Consider the following 19,975-nt stretch of genomic DNA (forward strand, 5'->3'; position numbering starts at 1 on the left):
GGCCCCTTGGTCCCCTCCTCCCCAACCTGAAGCAGACAGGACAGGGTGGGACCCAGGGGTCTCTCCCCTATGGGAGCAGCAGGGTAAGGGGTAGTGGCGGATGGAGCTGCGCCCACATTCTGATTCTCAGCCCTAACCAACTCCCCACCTCGGCACTTGGGAGGTTCTAGGGTGGTTGTCACCAGTTGTTGATGGCTCTAACTATTGCATCCTGACTCCCTCTTGGCTTCCAGGCTCTTCAGGGTCCCTGGCCTGCCCCACACCCCACTTTCTTGGTCTCCCCCTCAACCAGGTGTTGCCCCCAGCCCTCCGTGAATGAGTCTCCCCTCAGCCAGGAGCTCCCCTTCCTCTGGCCGGTTCCCCCAGTCTGGGCACATCTGTCACCTCTTATGAGAAGCCCTCCTGGATTTCCTGGTGCCCCCACTGGGCTTGCTTTGATCTCAGCAACTGTTGCCACCCTGAAGGGCCACAGCCTCTTGACCTGACCGTGACCCCATGTGGAGGGAGGCAGGGCCACGTGCTGCTGTTCACCCCAAACTATGCCGGGACTAGCCCCTCTCACCTTAAACCCAGGTGTAGTAACACCTGCCCCCAAATCCACCTTCTTTCACAATGCGAGTTTCCCACAGTGTTGATGGTCATCAGCCAGAAAACTGCACCAAGAGAACTTCCCTTCCTCTCCTTCCCCATCCCCAGAGCCTGGCCAGCGTGTCCTCCCACCCCTGCATCCTCTCCTGTCCTCTGGTTACAGGGTGGGCCTGGGCGTAGATGGCAGCCGGGAAGCCTCAGACCCGGTGGAGACCTGCCTGGGCACAGTGACCCGCTCTGGGGAAGGTCCCCCAAACCCATGCGGTTGTCCCCATGTCCCCCAACAAACTGGAACGCGGCACCCACTGCCTGCTGGCCCCCCAGGCCTGTGTCGCAGCCCCCACACTCCACCATCCAGGCCATTCCCCCACTATGGGGTGGGTTGGACGGCCTTCCCTGCCCCAGCCTGGGCTTCTCTCTCCACTCCTGTGATGCCCCTCCTCCCAGTCACCCCAAGCTGACATCTCTGCCCTGCCCACCCCCAGGGCCCCCACGGAGCCCACCGCACCCCACTCAGAACTGAGCTCAAAGGTTACAGTCCCTGCGCCCACGAAATGTTTGTGGCCCCCACCCAGGCAGGGGGAGAGGGCACCTCCCGGAGACGAGGTGCTGGCAACAACTTGGGCCACCGCCCTCGTTTACTCTCAGAATGAGGGGCAGCGCCCCCCAATCCGGGTGACCTGTGCGTGCCACACCCCCACCTGGGAGGAGGGCTCAGGGATGGGAGGGGCAGTGTGGGCGTGTGGTGGGCGCCATCTGCAGCAGTCGCCCTTCCCTGTTGCAGGACAGCAGGGTGCACGGGTGCCGCCGAGATGCTGCGAGGCCCCTGCTCCGCCCTCCTGCTCTGGGGGCTCCTGGGGACCCTCCACGCCCAGCAGCAGGAGGTCATCGCACCTGACCCCTCGGAGAGAAACAGTAACTGCCCAGGTTCTGGCGTCTCGGACTGGGCCCGGGGTGGCGGGGCCGGGAGAGGCGGGGGCCGGGCGTGGTGCGGGCCGGGGGAGGCGGGGCGGGGCCGAGGGGAGGGGCGGGACCGGAGGTGGGGCTTAGCAGAGTCGGGAGGGCGGGGCGTTGTGGGGGCGGGGCGGGCCCGGGGAGGCGGGGCCGAGGAGGAGGGGTGGGGCCGGGGGTGCGGCTTGGCAGAGTCGGGAGGGCCGGCCGTGGTGGGGCCGGGGGCGGGGCGGGCCCGGGGAGGCGGGGCCGAGGAGGAGGAGTGGGGCCGAGGAGGAGGGGTGGGGCCGGGGGCGGGCAGAGCCCAGGACGGTCCCCAAGCGCGGGGCCTCGGGATGAGTCCACAGCGCAGGCCAGGTGACAGGTCCCGTGTCTCCCAGAGAAAGCCGACTGCCCCGTCAACGTGTACTTCGTGCTGGACACCTCGGAGAGCGTCACCATGCAGTCGCCCACCGACAGCCTGCTCTACCACATGCAGCAGTTCGTGCCGCAGTTCATCAGCCAGCTGCAGGACGAGTTCTACCTGGACCAGGTGGCCCTGAGCTGGCGCTACGGCGGCCTGCACTTCTCCGACCAGGTGGAGGTGTTCAGCCCGCCGAACAGCGACCGCGCCTCCTTCATCAAGAGCCTGCAGAGCATCAGCTCCTTCCGCCGCGGCACCTTCACCGACTGCGCGCTGGCCAACATGACCCAGGAGATCCGGCGGCACGTGAAAAAGGGGGTCAACTTCGCGGTGGTCATCACCGACGGCCACGTCACCGGCAGCCCGTGCGGGGGCATCAAGCGGCAGGCCGAGAGGGCACGCGAGGAAGGCATCCGGCTCTTCGCCGTGGCCCCCAATCGGAACCTGCACGAGCAGGGCCTGCGGGACATCGCCAGCACGCCCCTGGAGCTGTACCGCAGCAACTACGCCACCATGCGGCCCGACTCCACCGACATCGACCAGGACACCATCAACCGCATCATCAAGGTCATGGTGAGCTACAGCGCTGCGGGCCAGAGGCAGAGCCACCGGCATCCGGGGCCGGGGTTGGGGTCCAGAGCCCGGGGATCTGCTCACCTGGCATGGCAGTGAGTGGTCCCCCGCTCCAGGCCTCAGTTTACCTGTCTGTGAGGGAGGCGACTGCGGGGTCCCCTCTGGCTCCAGTGTTCCGCATCCTCTGGACATGGCACTGCATCGGAGCTCCAGCTCCCAGCTAACCAAGGTTTCTCTCTGTGTCTTTTTGCAGAAACACGAAGCTTATGGAGAGGTGAGGGGCACTTTCCATCCCTGCCCACCCTGCTTGGGTCCTGCCTCTGGGCCTCGGAGGCGCTGACCCAGCAAAGATGGTCACACCACGTCTCGGTTCCCTGGCACTCCTGGGAGCCGAGGGAGCGAGACCCCTCTGCTCCATGTTGGGCCCCAGACTCTCCAGTTTGGATGAAGGGCTCCTGGCCAAAACCAGACTGTTTAAAGCCAGGAAGTCAGCATTAGGGTCACCCGCTGAGCACACGCCAAGTGGGTGAGGGTCCAGGTGGAGGTCGCCCTCCAGGCTGATGGGCTCTGTCCACCTGAGTCAGGCCAGGAGGAGAAGGCAGCAGCCCGTGGAGCGCCCAGCATGGGAACCTGCGGCTCTGGGCCCCTGACACCCGCCCATCCCTGTGTGTCCCCAGCACCAACTCCTGCCCGGGAAGGGTGCGTCCCACTCAGTGGGCCTCCTACAGACACGCCCATCCCCAGAGCAGCTGATTGCAGACACAGTTGAACACAGGGGCCGACAGCGATGTGAGCCCTTCCAATGTCAGTCATTACTCAACCCCGCCTCAATTTCCAAACCTGACTGGAGCGCTGTGTAGACCCCTGAGCCCGTCCGTGGTTGATGCCTCTCGAGTCTGCTCCTTCACCCAGCCCCACGCTCAGGATGGGCCACCATGCAGCAGGCCGCAGGCCTGGGCAGCTCCCCCACCTCCCTCCCACCTGGGACTTGTCTCGCTGGCCTCACACGTCGCCACCTGCTTCTCGTTTCAGTGCTACAAAGTGAGCTGTCTGGAGATCCCTGGGCCACCTGGCCCCAAGGGCTACCGCGGACAGAAGGTAAGATGCCCAGACCACCGTGGGGTCCACGCCAGTGGGAAATCTCCAACCTGTCTTGAGATCTGAGCTGAGGGCCAGCTACCCCTCGGGTGGCTCAGCACTTCTGACCCTAAAATTCGATGTTTATCTACTTCTGTCTAAATGGCATTTTGAGAAAAACAGGAACACTTTTTTGTTATTGACTTGCCATTAAAATACTTGTGAAGTAAACAAGCTGCTCACGTACATAAACAAAACACGGCACGCATGATGGCTGCGGTGTGACCGCCAGTCCACACAGGAACCCACTGTGCTGCTTGTCAAATAAGTGGGTTTTCAGGGTCTGGTTGGCCCTGCATTTCCTAACAACAGAGGTGTATGAGGTGAAATTCTCCCAAAATTCACTGCTAGAGCATCATAAACACCAGTAATTCATGTCAAAAATTATAAAGAAAGGCAGAGGAGGGGAAAGAAGCCTTTGAGGAGAGGAGACACAGAGTCTGAAAGACGGCTCAGAGAAAGTTGTTGCCAAGTAGGGTTGTGTTTTCTTTTTCCTAACTTCGGAAGAGAGCTGCCTAGACCAGTAGGTATCTGGATGCACATCCGCCAGGCCACCAGCCAACCCTCTGACTGCCTCCCTGGCCTCTCAGGTCCTGGGGGCAGTGCCACCCGCTGCAGCCTGGGAATGAATTTGCCCCCAGAGGCGGCTTTGGCTGCTGTGGCAGGGCAGTGACTCAGTCCTTGTGAGTGCGGGTTGCAGGAGGCTGCCACAGGGATGACCACAGTTAGCATCTGAGGGGCAGTGAGCATGGAGTGGACACAGAAGGGGCCCCAAAACAGGGCCCAGCAGTTCGGAAGCCTCTGCCCGCCCACCTGCTTCCTGTGTCCTGTCTGCCTTCCTTTCCTCTTGCGGTTCCCTGACCTCCTCTCCTCCCTCTTCTCTCCCCCAAAAGCCTCACGTCCCCCCCCGTCTCAGCTACTCTTTGTGCTGAAGTTGGAAGCATATTAATAAATGGATGCGTTTTTTTACTAAAGCCCTACATGATGTGGTTAAAACTCTAATTCCGAGGAGCATAACCTTTCACTGGCTTTCTAAAGCCCCGATCTGTGTGAATTACTGAGGGGCCCCCTGCCGGGTCCAGAGGAGTCGACATCACGGTGTGAGGTGTGGGTGCAGCCCAGGCCGGGTGCAGAATCAGAGCCACTGCTGCAGGGGGCTGCTGCGGGCCTGTGCAGGTGCCCCCACCCTGGGCTGCTCTGGCCCATCTGGCAGGGTGGCTTCTTGGAAAGCTGTTGGTCAGGGCTTGGAGAAACGGGGTCAGAACAGAGCCTGGCCTGACGGAGGCCACGATTCTCAGGGACAGCTGACCTGACTGGGCCGTCCCCATGTGATGTCATCACCTGGGTGGGACCAGCGGCCTTGACCACACTATCGCTCTTCCACCTCCCAGGAGCTGGCAACAGGGTCCCTGGTGGCCCACTCCATCCCTCCTTGCCTTGGTTTACCCCTTTTTCTGTCATCTGCTTTTAGGGCGCCAAGGGCAACATGGGTGAGCCGGGAGAGCCTGGACAGAAGGGACGACAGGTGAGTGTCCTCTGCCCCGACCTGGCTTTCGGCCCCCAGCCATGGACCCCCGGCCATCCATCCCCATCCATCATCCCCTGTCCTGGGATTACAGCCACGGCTCTTTGTTCTTCTTCCACAGGGAGATCCAGGCATCGAAGGCCCCATTGGATTCCCAGGACCCAAGGCAAGTTGCTGCTGGCCCTGCCCCACAGCTGGGGACAAGGGACAGGCCAAGCGCTGCCGGGCTCCAGGTGGGCCGGCCAATGGGTTAGGATGTGTCCAGCCCAGCCCAGCCTCCCTGTGCCTGACCCCAGGACGTGAAGCGCCTCAATATTTTGAACATTGTCCCCAAACCCAGCATCCAGCCGGAGCCCTGGTCACGCCTGTCGCCTGAGGCTGATGACTCTGCTGCTCTTCTTCCCCGGGGCCTGGGGGGGTCCCAGTGTACATCCCTTGTAGTAATGCTGCTTTTTTTCCTTCTGACCTCAGGGTGTTCCTGGTTTCAAAGGAGAGAAGGTGAGATTCCCTCCCACCTCACAAGCCGCGTGCCCAGGCGCCTCAGCAGTGTCATCAGCGAGCCTGTGGTCCCTGCTGGGGGCGAGACTCGGCTTCCCTTGGCGACCTCGTCCTGGGCTCTTTCTGGCCCCATGTGCTGCCTGAGGGCAGACTGGGCCCCTGAGGCCACGGAGTCTGTGACGTGGAGTCGCAGAGCTAACGCCTCACTTTCCTCCTGCACAGGGAGAATTTGGAGCTGACGGGCGGAAGGTAAGCCTGGCAGGCAGTCACCCCACCTTCCTGCTGCTCCGAGGGGATGACGATCAGGGCTGATGGGGTCCCCTCCTCCTTCTCCCTCCAGGGCGCCCCTGGCCTGGCCGGCAAGAATGGGACCGATGGACAGAAGGTAGAGTGCACCTCGGGCTCCGTAGTGGGGCTGGGCTGGGGAGCAGGTATACTGCAGCATCCGAGTGTTGCAGAAGGAGCAGAACCTCCTCAAGACTCGCAGGTCCTTCCTTAGGGCCGGTCTTTGGGCCCCACTGGCCACTGCCCACAACTTATGGCTTGGGCACCTATCCAGTGGATGCAGGACAAATAAGAACATTGTGACAGCAGGAGTGGACATTTGCTTCTGAAAACCAAGGCTCAGCCTTGCAAGAATTTCCCAGCCTGTCCTGCAGAACCCCAGATCCAGCCTGACCAGCAGTTCACACACATCACATGCGCACACACACATCACACATGCATACACATCACACGTGTGCACACACATCACACGTGCACGCACACATCACACATGCGTGCAGGCACACACACGTCAGGGAGCACTCTGGACACCTGTGCTCTGTCTGCATCCCGGAACTCACTCCCCTTCTACAGAGCTGCCACCACATAGTCGGGCCACTGACATGTTTGCACAGTTGTGTCTGCTGCACGTGGGCCTGGCATGGGCTGCACCTGCTGTTGCACCTCTGTCACAGGCACTGCCCACCCCTGAATCCCCCCTGATGTGTCCTCTGCTCCCCTCTCCTCCTTCAGGGCAAGCTGGGGCGCATCGGGCCTCCTGGCTGCAAGGGAGACCCTGGGAACCGGGTAAGTGTGGCTAAACCCTGGGCTCTGGGAGACGCCGGGCACCAGGCTGGGTGGGAGAGAAGTGGCCGGCCCCACAAGCTGCGGTGAGGGACCCGGGAGTCACGGAGCTTGGATCCTTCCTTCAGCTCCTCCCCTGCCAGTCCCCGACCCCTGCCCAGGGTTCAGCCAGGGTTGCGGTCACATATGACAAAATAACCTCAGGGGCTTCCGGGTCAGGTCGAGGGCAGCAGCTTCCCAGAGTCCTGAGAGGCTCAGTGTGGGGGCAGCCTGTCTGGTCATCCTGCCCAGGCCCAGTGGATTCCAACAGCCGAGACTCAGGCGGAGCATCCAGTCTGGACAGTGGGGTGCTGGTCAGCCTCCCCCATGTCCGCTGGCCCTGGGCTCACAGGCAAAACCCCAGCACAGCTCTCAGCAGGAGCCCCAGGACAAGCCTGTCACCCTTCTCTCACAGGGCCCCGACGGGTACGTGGGGGAAGCAGGCAGCCCCGGGGAGCAAGGAGACCAAGGCGCCAAGGTAGGCAGCCTGGCCAAGGTGGCGAGCGGGAAGAGCGGGCGGGTCCCCACTGCCCCGTGGCCTTCTCCCTGCCTGGAGCATGGCTTCTGGGGGGTCACCTGGCCGAGAAGCCCAGCAAGGAGGGGCCTGCCCCTGCACACGAGGAGAGGGCCGTGGGTGCCCTGCCCAGGGGGACCGTGGGTGCTCACACTGAAGGGGGTGTGGGGTGCTCTTCTCCAAGGGGTCGGGAGTGCCCGTGCCCAGGGCTTCACCAGCTCATGTCTAACGCGGGAGCACGTGTCCCAGCTCAGGCAGCTCTGCGGTGCTCGAATGACCTCAGCAACAAGCCCACCTTCCTGCCAGGCCTCTCAGGGGCTCCCTGTGAAGGGCTCTCAGGCGTCTGGGGGGTTCTGCCCTCTTAGGTCACCTGAGGTGTCACTTTGTCCCTGCCTGCATCCCTTCCCTGGCTGCCCAGGACACTGGAGGAATGGGGGGGTGGGCACGGGCCAGGAGCAGCCAAGAATGACACCCATACACTCACCGGCTGGTGCCAGGTCCTGTCAGCAACCTCGGCCAGCACCTGGCATCCCACCAGCCCTGCAGACGTGTGGGGGAGCTTGTGCCCCAGCTCCGCCGGGGTCCTGCTCCACTGCCAGCGTCCAAAGGACGTGAGGCTGATTTCTCCAAACCCTTCCAGGGGGACCCGGGCCGCCCAGGACGCAGAGGGCCCCCGGGAGAAGACGGGGCCAAAGGAAGTAAGGTAAGGGCTCCTCCCAGCTGCCCGGTCACCCTAGCAGAGCCCACGGGTGTGCAGGCCAGCCCTGTGCCCTGAGCAGGCCACCCCTCTATCCCTGCTGCCAGCTGGCCAGGATGCCCCACACGCCGAGGCAGCCACAGTCCCACCAGATGACAGCAGGCCTGTGACCGCGCAGCTGGGCCCTCCCGTGGGCCTTCTGCCCCTGTGGCCGGCCAGCCCAGGGCTGACCATCTCCTCTCTGCAGGGCTATCAAGGCAACAATGGATCCCCAGGAAGTCCTGGCGTGAAGGGCGCCAAGGGTGGACCAGGGCCCCGAGGACCCAAAGGCGAGCCTGTGAGTGCACCCCTGCCCCACAGCTCACACACTGGTCCGGGATCCAGAGCCCCTCCTGCAGGGCCACCCCACCACCTGCCTCTGGGCCTCTCTGCGCCCGACATCCTCTGGCCTCTCCGAATGTGCCTCCTCCCACTGCAGCCGACACAGGAAGGCCACTGACGAGCACTGGCCCGGCTCAGCCGCAGTCCCACTGGACACTCAGTGCCTGGGAAGTGGCCCCGGGTCCCGACTCGCTCCCCCGCAGCACACCCAGGGCTTAACGCAGGCCCAGGCACACACTCCATAGGTCCCACGCTGCATCCCCAGCCAGCACCAGCCATCCCCAGGTGTTCTACCTGGGGTGGGGACCCAGGCCAAGGGCTGATCCTCAGAGGGTGCATCCTGAGATCTGGCTTGACCTGGAAGTGAACCCAGCGACCTCGCTGATAGCCGGTCAAAGCCGGGTCCCAATTACGTCAACTCAGACACTGACTCGACCCCGGCTTACAAGCTGCCCAGGGACCCTTCATGGTTTCCTAAGTCCTTGGCTGAGACAGAGTCCACCCGGCAGAAGGGGAGGGTCTAACCTGAGGCCCTCTGGGGGGCCCCCCAGAGCCCAGAGCCAGAGTCCTTGTGTGGGGTCCTCCTGTGGCCCCCAGCATCAGGGACCCCACCCACACGCCCGTTCTCTGCAGGGACGCAGGGGAGATCCTGGAACCAAAGGCGGCCCAGGCAGCGATGGCCCCAAGGGCGAGAAGGTGAGTGTCCGCATGGGGGAGCCGCGGGGCACCATCGGTGTGTCTGCATCTGCACTGGGGTCTCACCGTGGTGCTGACAAGGCCCAGTGACAAGAGACAGCCACCCCCTCCCATGGTCTATCCAGGAGAACAAAAGCAACCCCCCGGGGCCTCACCATCAGGGGGAACATCCTACAGGGTTTCCAAAAACAGGAGGCAGACAGGCGGTCCCCACCCGTGCTCCCTGCTGGGGGGTCTGGGCCAAGCGCAGCCAGTTCCATGAGTGCCATGCACAGATGTGCAGGCTGTGTACTGCTCCACCCCATCGCAGACACACATGCTCCTGTGGCTGGTGTGCGATGTCTTTGTCTTTGTGATGAAATCCCAGGGCGGCCAGTTCCTGTGAGATTTGGGTGAAGGGGCCAAAGAAGGGGCTTCTTCCTCAGAGAAGTGGGTGGTGGTCCCTGCCCACACTGTGCGAAGGCTGCACAGGGCTCCAGCTGTTCCAGTGTCACCTCCACAACCTGGGGTCCTTGTCTCCAGGAGCTAAATGGCCTCTCCTTCACCCCCATGCTGTGCAGACTAACTGGGCCTCTCCTCACAGGGGGACCCTGGCCCTGAGGGGCCCCGGGGCCTGGCTGGAGAGGTTGGCAACAAAGGAGCCAAGGTAAGTGGGCCAGCGGTTGGGCGCCCAGCTCCCTGGCTGGAGGGGCTGCACGTGGGGCCCTGCAGGCCCTGCCTGGGGCCACTGTGGTCAGGGCTGCAGACCGAGGCCATGCCCAGGACCTCCTGGAGGGCAGCAGACCCCCGACCTGGCCAGCGTCCACAGTGACTGACTCCGGGGTCTCTGAGGTGCCTCGTCCCCTTTTTCCCCAGGGAGACCGTGGCCTGCCTGGACCCAGGGGCCCCCAGGGCGCTCTCGGGGAGCCCGGGAAGCAGGTCAGTAGCAGGATCCCTGGGGGAGCCCCTTGGCTCTGGGGCCCAGGCCCCTCACTGCCCTTTGACCTCACCTCCCCCCCGTAGTGCCATTTGGGTCCCCCTGTCCTCGGGCAGGACACTGTCCCCTGCAAACTGAGGCAATGGGATGGGGCCAGGAGCCCTGTGCACTGAGGGGTCCAGCTTTACCAGGTGTGGGGGGCAAGGGGGCAGCAGGTGTGGCGCCCAGGAGCTGGTCAGTGACCATCAGAACCACAGCCCCCACAGGGCAGCAGGGGAGCGAGGTGGCCAGAGCTGGATGCAGTCAGTCCCTGTCTGTGCTGAATTCCCACTTTCTCTCTGTCTTCAGGGATCTCGGGGAGACCCCGGGGACGCTGGTCCTCGCGGAGACTCAGGACAGCCTGGCCCCAAGGTACGCCACCCTCCTCACCCCTCAGGATGGGCCTCGGGCCTGAGCTGGTTCTGGCTCTAGAGTGAGGCTACTGGTGCGTGCCAGGCCCGGCCCCTCAGTGGGAGGACGTCAGGGGCCGGGAAACCCTGTGTCCCCATCCTCCAGGTGGCTCACCCTGCCCAAGGCCAGGCCCTGCATGCGGCTCCTCCCCAGAAGCCAGCCCCACCGCCCTCAGTCCACACCACTGATCAGTCTCTTCCTTCCCGCTGGACCCTCCCTGACCGGCTCACCTCCTCCAGGGAGACCCTGGCAGGCCTGGATTCAGCTACCCGGGACCCAGAGGAGAGCCCGTAAGTCCTGTGTGGCCTGGGACTCGGGGGAGGGGGTGGGCATTGCTGGGAGGGCCCTGAAGGTTCTCCCTAGTTCCCTAAGGGCCTCTGCAGGGGGGCAGGGCGAGGGTGAGGACAGGGGTGTGGTGCAGAGGCAGGTCCCCGGGAGCCATCTCAGACGCAGTGCAGGCTGCATGGCGTTCACCACAGCACGCGCGGCTCCGCATGGGTCCTGACAGCCGAGGCCCCCCCGTGAGGGAAGGACGGGCCAAGAAAACACAGGCCTCGGGGGTTCGGCCTCCCGTCGAGGCAGCCGCCGCGCCTCCTGAACCGTGACCTGTGCTTGCTTCCAGGGAGAGAAAGGCGAGCCCGGCCCACGCGGCCCCGAGGTACATCCGTCCATCCGAGGCGCCCGCTCGCTGCGCCCACATGCCCACTGCCCCTCACTCCCTGGGCTGAAGGGGGAGGCCGCGCTAGTCTCTCAACCCGAAGTCCACGCCTGCAAAGCCCGCCGTCGGTGCCATCTGACAGACCCACCTGCGGAGCACACTCGTGTCCTGCAGTCTCACTGGGAACCCAGGGGTGGGGGCAGCAGTTGAGGGTGCCTGAAAGACCCCTCCACCCGGCTCACCTGTGCGTCTGTCTCAGGGGGGCAGAGGCGACTTCGGCATGAAAGGAGCCCCAGGGAGGAAAGGCCAGAAGGGCGAGCCTGTGAGTACCTGGCTGTCCCGTGGCCGGGTGGGCTGGTTAGGGCACAGGGCCAAGCGTGGGGCCCCAGGCATCCACTGGAGCCCACCTGCCTCTTCCCCTCTCAGGCAGATCCTGGTCCCCCTGGTGAGCCGGGCCCTCGTGGGCCGAGAGGAGAGCCAGGACTCGAGGTAGGTCAGCCGCCGTTCCTTAGCCCTCAAGCCTCGGCCCTGGGCCACCTGGGCCGACACGCACCCTGAACCTCAGGGCTCTGCTGGTGCTGGAACACGGGACAGCATGCAGGGCTGGGCCCCGAAACAGCCACCTGAGAACAAGTGGGTCCCTGCCCAGCCTCGGCCCTGACAGTGGTCACTTCTCACTTCGTCCTTCCTCCTCCAGGGAGAGCCCGGCCCCCCCGGAGACCCCGGCCTCACGGTAGGTGTCAGTCGGGGTGGAATCAGTGTCCTCCTCCCTCCTGAAGTCAGAAAGCAGGGGCAGCAAGGGCGAGGTCAGCAGGGGTGAGGTCAGAGGAAGAGGTCAGCAGGGGCCTGCGGACTTCCTGCAGAAGCACGTCCTCAGCCTCTCCGGGGTGTGCTGTCCGGGCAGGCTGACCCTTCTTTGTTGCAGGAGTGCGACGTCATGACCTACGTGAGGGAGACCTGTGGCTGCTGTGGTAAGGCTCGCTGCCACGCGGCCCCCATGCAGTGGGGGAGCTGGGCCGCCACGGCCGGGATGCTTGTGTCCTTGGAGGCTCTGGTCCAGGGGTCAGGGTCATCATCTGAGTCGCATCCTCCCGCTCAGGGTCGCTCTTTCCCACTATGTACCTGGCTGTGCATCCCTGGAGCCTGGGGGGGTCTCCCGGGGTCCGGGGTCAGGGCACGCACCCACTCGCCCACACGCTGACCCCAAGCCTGGCCCTCAGACTGCGAGAAGCGCTGTGGCGCCCTGGACGTGGTGTTCGTCATTGACAGCTCTGAGAGCATCGGCTACACCAACTTCACGCTGGAGAAGAACTTTGTCATCAACGTGGTCAACAGGCTGGGGGCCATCGCCAAGGACCCCAAGTCAGAGACAGGTGAGCTGCGCCCGTGGTGGGGGGCGCCGGGGCCCGTGCGGCAGGGAGTCACCAGGCCCCGTCCGTGATGAGAAGCAGGCGGGCGGGACGCCCTGAGATCCAGTCAGAAATTCCAGGCTGGGCCTCAGCTTTGCCGAGGCCCCAGGGCCCATGTGAGCCATGGGGGTGGTGGCCGGGGCCAGTCCCTCATGCCCGCCCTGGCCATCACAGGGACCCGCGTGGGCGTTGTGCAGTACAGCCACGAGGGCACCTTCGAGGCCATCCAGCTGGACGACGAGCGCATCAACTCGCTGTCCAGCTTCAAGGAGGCTGTCAAGAACCTCGAGTGGATTGCGGGAGGCACCTGGACGCCTTCTGCCCTCAAGTTTGCCTACAACCAGCTCATCAAGGAGAGCCGGCGCCAGAAGACCCGCGTGTTCGCTGTGGTCATCACAGATGGCCGCCACGACCCCCGGGACGATGACCTCAACCTGCGTGCGCTCTGCAACCATGATGTCACAGTGACGGCCATTGGCATCGGCGACATGTTCCACGAGAGGCACGAGAGCGAGAACCTGTACTCCATCGCCTGTGACAAGCCACAGCAGGTGCGCAACATGACGCTCTTCTCCGACCTGGTGGCCGAGAAGTTCATCGACGACATGGAGGACGTCCTGTGCCCAGGTGAGCAGCCGCGCCTGCACCCCCTCGGCCTGCCCAGCCCTGGTCCTGCATGAGGGAAGGAGGACCCACTGGGCAGGAAGGGCCAGGCGTCCGTGGGCGGCTGAGGGAGCCCGGCCCTGCCCTGGCCGGCAGAGGCTGATGGGACCCCGGCCTCTGTCTCTCTCCTCTAGACCCTCAGATCGTGTGCCCAGACCTGCCCTGCCAAACAGGTAACACGGGCGCCGCCGAGTCCCGACTCACGAGCGCCGGGGCTGGGGGAGGAGGGGCCCGTGCAGGGGCCCAGGAAGGGGGCCTCTCCACAGTGACACACCCTCAGGTTCCGGTCTGGGCCCAGACCGGCGGGTTTCTCCGCCCCAGGACCCCAGCACGTCTGAGGAGGTGCCGGGGGCACAGGGTGTGGCATCTCAAGGCCTTGGCCATCCTCACCTCACTGGCACATGTGAGGAGGGAGCTGGTCTCAAATGCAGATTCTCAGCCTCATCGGCTGAGGTGCTTGGGCCTCATGGTCCCCACCACCCAGGGGCACAGACGCCCCAGGGCCCTCCGGCTCCCACAGGTGGAAGCCCTGGATCTGGTGAACAAAATGGCTGACTGAAAACCACCCGGGAGGTGAGCATGCCCACAGGCACCCAGCACCTGGCAGACGTGCTTGCTTCCACCCCTGGCGGCACGGCTGCACTGACCCCTCTGGGAACAGACCCTGCTGGTGCTTGGGGGCCCATGCCCCCACTCGACATCGTTGCCCTTGTGTGCAAGGCTGGAACACAGGGACACGCAGAGCCTGTCCTCGAGGGGCCCTCGGGGCTGGGGAAGGGCGGGATGGGGTCGTCCCCTGTGTGCACACGGCGCTGCGGCACAGCGATGGGGGCCACGGAGTCCCCCTCAGCAAGCCCTGCCCCCACCAGCCTGGGTCCTGAGGCCAGGGGATCCTCCAGCTGGAACGGGGTCACCAGGACTGTCCCCTCCCCAGATCATCGAGGTGGGGGCCCCCAGGGCCAGGCAGTGTTGGCAGGTCCGTCGGAGGACACAGACTGCCTCCCCTGGGGCACCCACGCCTGCCGTGTGACATCAGCATTTCCCTGGCTCTCATGCGGGCTCCTTGGTGTGTCACATGGTCCCCGGGCGGGTTCAAAGGCCTGAGGAGAGGGGTGGGCCAAGCCGGGGCAGGGTCCCCACACTCACGCTGACAGGGAGCTTCAGAGGAAACGCTCATTGCGGTTGTACCAGTGACCACGCCATGGCCGTTGGCGAGCTGTGGGGTCTCCGCAGGAGCCTGCCGGGGGCCCTCAGTGTCAGCAGAGGACGGCCGTGTGCGGTGCCGGGGGCCACCGGGAACCGGAGGTGCTGGCCCGAGAGCATCGGCCTGGGCCTTGGCCGCCTTGCAGGGCGTGGTCCTCCTAGGGGGCGTCGAGACCCCCCTAAGGTACAGACCAGCCCTAGTGGGGCCAGCCCCCATGCCCCATCCCTGATCTTAGGGGAAAGCTACAACTCTACCCCTGGTGCGGTGTTAGCTGAGGTCTCTGTGGAGGCTGCTCGTCGGGGCGGGGCGGCCCCTCTGTTCCTAGTTCTTGATAGTGATAGTGTGAAGGAGTGTGGGAGTCCATCACGCTCTCTCTGCGTCCACTGACATGACTGTGCCATCTTCCGTCTTCAGCCTTTGACATGACAGTTACACTGACTGGTTTTCAGAGGGGGAACTGGCGGTGCAGACGGGGGATAAACCCGCTTGGTTGTAGTGGATACGTTCTTTATACGTTGTGGGATTCAACTTGCTGATGTTTTGCTGAGGACTTTTGCGTCCACATTCATGAGAGGTCGTGGGCTGTGGTTTTTTTCTGTGATGCCTTTGTCTGGCTTTGGTCAGAGTGACGCTGGCCCCCTGGGCCCCGGAGCCCCCTTGGAGACCCTCCCACCTCCTCCTTATGCCCTTCTACTAGACTCGCAAGCTCGTCCTCCTATAAAGTGACTAGAAATTCCCAGTAAATTAGGCGTTTTGACCCAGGGGGGAAGCGGCCTCCTTGACACGTGTGGGTTCCACATTGCGGGGCTGCACACAGAGTGCTGGGTGGACGCTGCCGGCTCTGCCATGGCCATGACCTTCTAGCCAAATGGCCCTGTCCACCCAGAGCCCCAGCCACACCCGGGCTTGGACCAGGCCAGGGGCAGCTCGGTTGTGCCGGAACCACAGGGCATCAGAGAGAAGCAGATTTTGTCTGGGGACAGGCCCCATGGGAGGGAGGAGCCCTGGGACCTGCGCTCGGCTTCTCCAGACGAAGGCAGGTGACTCTAGAGGCTGGCGCTGAGGGGAAGGCTCCGAGGGCTCTGGGGCCGTGGCCAGTCCCCTGGGTCGCTGACTGGCGCTCGCCCGGAGGAGAGAGAAGCTTCTCACCTTCAGGACAGGAGCAGTGGTGCCCTCGGAGCGTCGCCCTAACCTCCGCGGGGATTGGAGGGGACAATTCTGGGCGGTGGGAGATTCACGCCTCGAGGGCAGAGGAGGACAGGTAATGGCGAGTTGTCTCATGTCCCTGCTCTGAGGGGTCCAGGGCCACCTGCCGACGCCGGGTTTGGGCTGGAATAAGCAGGCAATTCTCCTCGTGGTGCTGAGTATTTAAGGGGCGTTGGGCTCATCTCAGGGACATGGCCTTGAGTGGTCAGCAGCGTGCTGGCATCTGGCCAATCTCAGTGTGGCTGTTTGTGTGGGAAGTCCTGTGGCTCCCAAGGTCTGTGCTGACCCCAAAGGCGCTCTGCTCCCGGTCTCCACGGCCGTGCGCTCTGCTGCTGGCTCCCCCGCCCTGTTCAGCTCTGGTGCCCTGTGCCCTTGGTGGGGGCTGCGGCCTCGCTGTCTACTCGCTGACCCCTCGGTGAACTGATCCTCCTTCCTCGCTTTGGTCCTAACTCGCCTCCCAGGAGAGGGGCGCCTTTGTCTGGGCCAAGGAGGGCGCTGGAGGCCCACTCACGCCAACCGAGGCCCTGACGGCCTTCTCTGGATGCCCCGCAGATGGCCTGTGGCCCGGCGGCGAGTCCCCGGTCACCTTCCTCCGCACGGAAGAGAGCCCGGACGGCTCCTTCCCCAAGACCATCCCCCTGATCCAACAGTTGCTAAACGCCACGGAGTTCACGCAGGACCCAGCCGCTTACTCCCGGCTGGTGGCCGTGCTGGTGTACACCGCCGAGCGGGCCAAGTTCGCCACGGGAAACGAGCGGCAGGACTGGATGGAGCTGTTCATTGACACCTTTAAGCTGGTGCACAAGGACATTGTGGGGGACCCCGAGACCGCGCTGGCGCTCTGCTGAAGCCGCGGGCCACCCATGTCAGAGACAGCCCGAGCTGCCCCGCCCGGCTGTGTTAGCTCCCGGGGCTGCCCACCGTACAGGGGGCTCGGGACAACAGGAATCTATTTTTTCCGTCTGGGGCCAGAGGTCCAAATCCAGATGTCACAGGGCTGCACCCCTTTCAGGGCTCTGTGGGAGGCCTCCCTGCCTCACCAGCTCCTACCTCTGCCTGTGCACCACACGGCCTCCCCCCTTCTGGAGCCTGATCTCTCTGCCTGTCTCACAAGGACCCTTGTGGAGGCATTTAGGGTCCACGGGATAGTCCAGGATAGTCTCCCCATCTCAAGGTCTGTAATTTAATTCCACCTGCAAAGTTCTTTTTTGCCTCATAAGGTCATATTTACAGGCTCCAGGATTAGGACGCAGGCATCTTTTGGGGGGCCATTATTTAGCCAAAAAGGAAGAGGGAAGAGCACAGCCTGGTAAACAACCCCAAAACTCCTGTCTTAACCTCTGGCCTCCATGCCCGCAGTCGCCCTGTGCGTTTTTGGCAGCCTCACTGGCAGTGCATGAGGACTCCCCCAGACCAGCCGCCCCCGCGTGTCTGTCTCTGCCTGTAGGTACTTGGAAGTCCAAGTCTAGTCTAGACAACTTGCTGGACCTTTTCTGCAAGTTCCAGCTGTTGAATTTAAAGCAGAAGCTGCCCTTCATTTGCACTTCAGCCAAAATAAGCTACGTCGTTACTAAGCTCCTTGAAAGAGAATCCCATCTGCCAGGAACACCCGCTCCCTCTGTTGGCCCCCCGGCCCCCCGGGAGTGTCCTTCAGATGCTGTGAGCACGTCATAAACATTCTATAAAAGCTGAGAAACAAAGATGGTGGATGCGTTGCTCTGGTCGGGTGCCGCGCTGGGGTGCTCGCTGCTGGCTGGGACTGGACGAGAGCTGCCACTGCACAGGGGGCCGCCTGGAAGCCAGGTCCTCAGCTGACGCCCTAGTTGTGGTGCTGCAGGTCAGGATCTCCTTCCCGACGGGATCCCCACACTCCAGGCCCTGGGCGTCGGCAAACCTGGGCTGGGACTAGTGCCCTTTGCCCTCACGTCCAGGAGGAGGGCTGTGGGGCTGAGGAGCTGGACGCAAGCAGGGAGACCAGCCTGTGTCCGCCCAGCCCCGGTGCTGGTTAGAGTTGAGGTCTTGGGCATGGCCACAAGGGAGGAAGTGGCTGTGTGGCTGCCATGGGTGGGCTGTGCTCCAGCCTATGGTCTCACATGTGGGGAGCCAGTTTTCAGGCTGAGCTATGACACCCGTGTCCCCCAGAGGCCCAGCCTCAGCCCTGACTGCAGACTCACCCCATGCTGTCTGGCATGTCCAGGGCTGGTGACCACCCAGAACTGGGCAGGGGTCCCCTCAGGTGACAATGAGTCACCGGGACTGCCACAGGGGTCTGGCCAGACCTGTGCCCACTGCCCACCAAAGTCTTGTCCAGTCGGAGTGGACATGGGTTCCCCTTTCCAGTGCTCCCAGGGCCAGGTGAGATGTGGCCCAGCCAGCACCAAGTGGCTCTGAAATAGGGAAAATGAGGGGGGCACAGCCAGAGGTGGGTCCTTGTGTCCAGGAGCCTTCAGGGCTAAGAGTCTTCATGAGGTCTTTCTACACAAGTAGAAATGTGAGGACAGCTCCCCTGCTCCTCTCTCCCACCCCTACTCCTCACAGACCATGGTTTTTGTGGGGGTATCCAATTTTTGGGCCAAGTGAAGGGGCTTTACTGACGCCTTCCTGCTCTGGAGGGCCTAGAGGAGGCCGCTGGGCAGAGATGGTGCTTGCGGGGTGGAAACAGCCCCTCAGCCCTTGGGTTTGGGGTCATTTCCTGGGGGAAGCACAACCAGGAAGGACGGTTATGGGTCTGAGGAGATGGGGTGGGATGCTGGACCCTGCCCAGCCTGGGTGACGTTGGGTGCAAACCCCCACCCCCACCCCAAGCCCCAGCATCCCTGTGGCTCCAGTGGTCGGGTCGCATAAAGAGATGGAAACAGCATGGCCAGAGTGGGCTTGGCCAGAGCGGAGTATGGCCTGGGCGGGGTATGGCCTGGGCCAGTTGTGGCCACGGAGGGGCAGGGCCGCGGGGGGCCTCGCCTGGGTGGCCCCCGCCCACCACCCGGTTTGCCCCCAGAGCTGTACGTGGCCCAGTGCACGCAGCGGCCGGTGGACATCGTCTTCCTGCTGGACGGCTCCGAGCGGCTGGGTGAGCAGAACTTCCACAAGGCCCGGCGCTTCGTGGAGGAGGTGTCCCGGCGGCTGACGCTGGCACGCAGGGAGGACGACCCGCTCAACGCACGCGTGGCGCTGCTGCAGTTCGGGGGCCGTGACGAGCAGCAGGTGGCCTTCCCGCTGACCTCCAACCTGACGGCCATCCACGAGGCGCTGGCCAGCGCGCGCTACCTCAACTCCTTCTCGCACGTGGGCGCGGGCATCGTGCACGCCATCAACTACGTGGTGCAGGACGCACGGGCCGGGGCGCGCCGCCACGCTGAGCTGGCCTTTGTGTTCCTCACGGACGGCGTCACGGGCAACGACAGCCTGGAGGAGGCGGTGCACTCCATGCGCAAGCAGAACGTGGTGCCCACCGTGGTGGCCGTGGGCAGCGACGTGGACGCGGACGTGCTCTCCAAGATCAGCCTGGGCGACGCGGCCGCCGTCTTCCGAGAGAAGGACTATGACAGCCTGGCGCAGCCCGGCTTCTTCGACAGGTTCATCCGCTGGATCTGCTAGCGCCCCCCACGCCCGCCCCGCCCCGCCCCGCGCTCCCCTCCCCGTGGGCGCCGCCCTCCTGTCGGCAGTGCTACTCAGACCCCACCGCGAGGTCCTGCGCGCTGCCACCTCGATCTCTCCACGTGTGGGTGTGAAGTGAGGAGCGGACGACCCTGCCCACCCCAGCTCCTCCCAGGGGTCCCACAGCCCTGAGCCGTGGAGCCCACCACCCCTCCCCTCTATCTCGCCGGCCCTGCCCTCCATGCCCCCCACGGACTCCAGAGGCTTCCCCGGGCCATCCCAGCAGCCAGTCTCCAGACCCTCATCCACAGGCACTTTGTCCCCTCAGCCTCCCTCAGCCCAGCCTCATCCTAGAACTCCTGTCCCCACCTCCACCCCCCAGCAGCTCGCTGAGCCCCGCCAGCCCTCCAGGCCCTGCTCCCAGGTCTCCCCATCGCCTCTGGGGGTCACCTGCCCTGGGTCAGACTGATCTGTGACAGCAGGCCCAGCATGTCCCTGTGTGCACATGCCCCAATCCAATAAAGGCTTTGAACCCCCTCCTGCTCCCCAGCTCTATGTGTCTGTGCCTGCCAGGGACCCCTCCAGGCGGCTAAGGGGACACTCAGCCTGTCCTATGCCCGCAGGCTTGATCATGCCCCCAGGGCCCCATCCCCCTACCTGCTCAGTGCACTGCAGTAGTGCTGGGCCTGGCCTCCTCTCTTAGGGCAGGTGCTGCCCCCAGGCACTGGCCACCCACACCGTCTCCAAGTGCATAGACTGGACGCCTCAGCCGTGGATCCACCCCGTCTAGTCAGCTTTGGGCTGA

At 64.0% G+C, this 19,975-nt stretch overlaps 1 protein-coding gene across 3 annotated transcripts in view; it reads left to right on the top strand.

Annotated features, from left to right (window-relative positions):
* The window catches only part of COL6A2 (collagen type VI alpha 2 chain), a 33,725-nt gene extending 14,018 nt beyond the window's left edge, over positions 1 to 19,707 (top strand). Inside the window, exons 2-28 of one of the 3 annotated variants that reach the window (XM_070489091.1) lie at positions 1,373 to 1,515; positions 1,920 to 2,515; positions 2,769 to 2,789; positions 3,548 to 3,613; positions 5,124 to 5,177; positions 5,299 to 5,343; positions 5,649 to 5,675; positions 5,898 to 5,924; positions 6,016 to 6,060; positions 6,693 to 6,746; positions 7,198 to 7,260; positions 7,937 to 7,999; positions 8,241 to 8,330; positions 9,008 to 9,070; positions 9,654 to 9,716; positions 9,926 to 9,988; positions 10,335 to 10,397; positions 10,676 to 10,726; positions 11,059 to 11,094; positions 11,354 to 11,416; positions 11,521 to 11,583; positions 11,792 to 11,827; positions 12,020 to 12,065; positions 12,315 to 12,467; positions 12,678 to 13,130; positions 13,301 to 13,339; positions 18,572 to 19,707. In XM_070489091.1, the coding sequence (XP_070345192.1) occupies positions 1,401 to 1,515; positions 1,920 to 2,515; positions 2,769 to 2,789; positions 3,548 to 3,613; positions 5,124 to 5,177; positions 5,299 to 5,343; positions 5,649 to 5,675; positions 5,898 to 5,924; positions 6,016 to 6,060; positions 6,693 to 6,746; positions 7,198 to 7,260; positions 7,937 to 7,999; positions 8,241 to 8,330; positions 9,008 to 9,070; positions 9,654 to 9,716; positions 9,926 to 9,988; positions 10,335 to 10,397; positions 10,676 to 10,726; positions 11,059 to 11,094; positions 11,354 to 11,416; positions 11,521 to 11,583; positions 11,792 to 11,827; positions 12,020 to 12,065; positions 12,315 to 12,467; positions 12,678 to 13,130; positions 13,301 to 13,339; positions 18,572 to 19,170 (3,057 nt within the window). In that variant the 5' untranslated portion in view covers positions 1,373 to 1,400 and the 3' untranslated portion in view covers positions 19,171 to 19,707. Of the gene's footprint in view, positions 1 to 1,372; positions 1,516 to 1,919; positions 2,516 to 2,768; positions 2,790 to 3,547; positions 3,614 to 5,123; positions 5,178 to 5,298; positions 5,344 to 5,648; positions 5,676 to 5,897; positions 5,925 to 6,015; positions 6,061 to 6,692; positions 6,747 to 7,197; positions 7,261 to 7,936; positions 8,000 to 8,240; positions 8,331 to 9,007; positions 9,071 to 9,653; positions 9,717 to 9,925; positions 9,989 to 10,334; positions 10,398 to 10,675; positions 10,727 to 11,058; positions 11,095 to 11,353; positions 11,417 to 11,520; positions 11,584 to 11,791; positions 11,828 to 12,019; positions 12,066 to 12,314; positions 12,468 to 12,677; positions 13,131 to 13,300; positions 13,340 to 16,128 lie in introns of all 3 variants that reach the window. The other 2 variants (XM_070489089.1, XM_070489088.1) reach the window with 2 other exon arrangements.
* Positions 19,708 to 19,975: the final 268 nt, after the last annotated feature.

The sequence above is a fragment of the Equus asinus genome, chromosome 18, assembly GCF_041296235.1.
Source record: "Equus asinus isolate D_3611 breed Donkey chromosome 18, EquAss-T2T_v2, whole genome shotgun sequence".
Classification (NCBI taxonomy): Eukaryota; Metazoa; Chordata; class Mammalia; order Perissodactyla; family Equidae; genus Equus; species Equus asinus.